This window comes from Octodon degus, unplaced genomic scaffold (genome assembly GCF_000260255.1).
Source record: "Octodon degus isolate 3935 unplaced genomic scaffold, OctDeg1.0 scaffold02417, whole genome shotgun sequence".
NCBI classification, from domain to species: Eukaryota; Metazoa; Chordata; class Mammalia; order Rodentia; family Octodontidae; genus Octodon; species Octodon degus.
Genome location: NW_004526993.1, coordinates 2,187 through 3,287, shown reverse-complemented (window position 1 = coordinate 3,287; position 1,101 = coordinate 2,187). Strand labels below are relative to the sequence as shown.

The window sequence follows — 1,101 nt, the reverse complement described above, 5'->3', positions numbered from 1 at the left end:
GGAATGTATGGTTCCTTAGGAGATCAACAAAGTAGGACATCTGTAGAGTACATGTCTTTCTATGGGGTCTGGACAGCTCTCCCAAATTAAAATTAGTTATAGCCTCTAAGGGAAATGAGGAGAAAATCTCAGTAAGTGCGGCCTCTCAAGAGCCTTGTGACAGTCTGTGTGAGACTCACGTGGTGCCACGGTCACCAAGGTCTCATGCAGTTTGCTGTGAGCTTCTCTGTCACTTCTTGCTCCATATCCTCACACTAAGTCTATTTTTTTTTAACATTGTCTTTTAGTTTCTGCTCTGCTTCATCTTTCTTAGCAAAGAAAATTCCAGACCCTCTCACTGGGTCTGAATTCTCACCCTCATTGGTGCCTTCTCTGATTCTGCAAAGTCCACATCATCAATGGTCTCCACCAATTTGTGCTTCTTCTTTTTATTTCTTTTCTTATTCTTTTAAGTGAGTGGAGGACTCACTGTGTGCCCACCTGTAAGGATCTCAGACACCAAGGCTCAAACTAGCATCTAACCTCATATTCCAGTTTAGCTCTGACTAATCTGGTTCTTATTGTGCAAATGCAATTACTCCTGAAAGCTTTCTCTGCAATGACCACTCAGTGACTAACCCCTCACCACGTGGTTCTAGTCCTTCTTTCTGACCCCATGCCCTTATCTGATATTGTTGCCAACCACTCCCTTACAACAAATACTCTCTGGTTTCAGACTGGCCCCACATTAACCCCAGTCTGCCTGCTTCTGTGTTCAATACCCTAAATTTTATTTTGAATGAAAAGAAATAAGGCTTGATGAGGGCAATTCACTTCACAAAGAAGGACTCACACTTTTCACCCGAAGAAAAGAAGAGTTCATGATTATCTGTCAGATCACCAAGAGGCTCCTGGGTGTTACACAGCTTGTAGCCATGGGAGGAAGACTTGGGGTCCCCATGCAATGAGGCCTGCAGGATTGATTCAACTTTATCCTTGTTTGCACCCTCAGGGTTCATCCTGGTGACATAAAAAATACAGTTAAACCAAGGAGGATCTACTGTATAGTCCCAGAAGTACTGTCAGAGGTGCAGAGAGGTGGTCCTATAAGGTAAGGGGCAC

At 43.8% G+C, this 1,101-nt stretch overlaps 1 protein-coding gene across 2 annotated transcripts in view; it reads right to left on the bottom strand.

Moving 5' to 3' along the window:
* Positions 1-1,087, bottom strand: part of LOC111814936 (neuroblastoma breakpoint family member 4-like) — a 2,528-nt gene extending 1,441 nt beyond the window's left edge. Inside the window, exon 1 of one of the 2 annotated variants that reach the window (XM_023708797.1) lies at positions 833-1,087. In XM_023708797.1, coding sequence (XP_023564565.1) covers positions 833-998 — 166 coding nt within the window. In that variant the 5' untranslated portion in view covers positions 999-1,087. The remainder of the gene's footprint in view (positions 1-832) is intronic. The other variant, XM_023708798.1, reaches the window with a different exon arrangement.
* Positions 1,088-1,101: the final 14 nt, after the last annotated feature.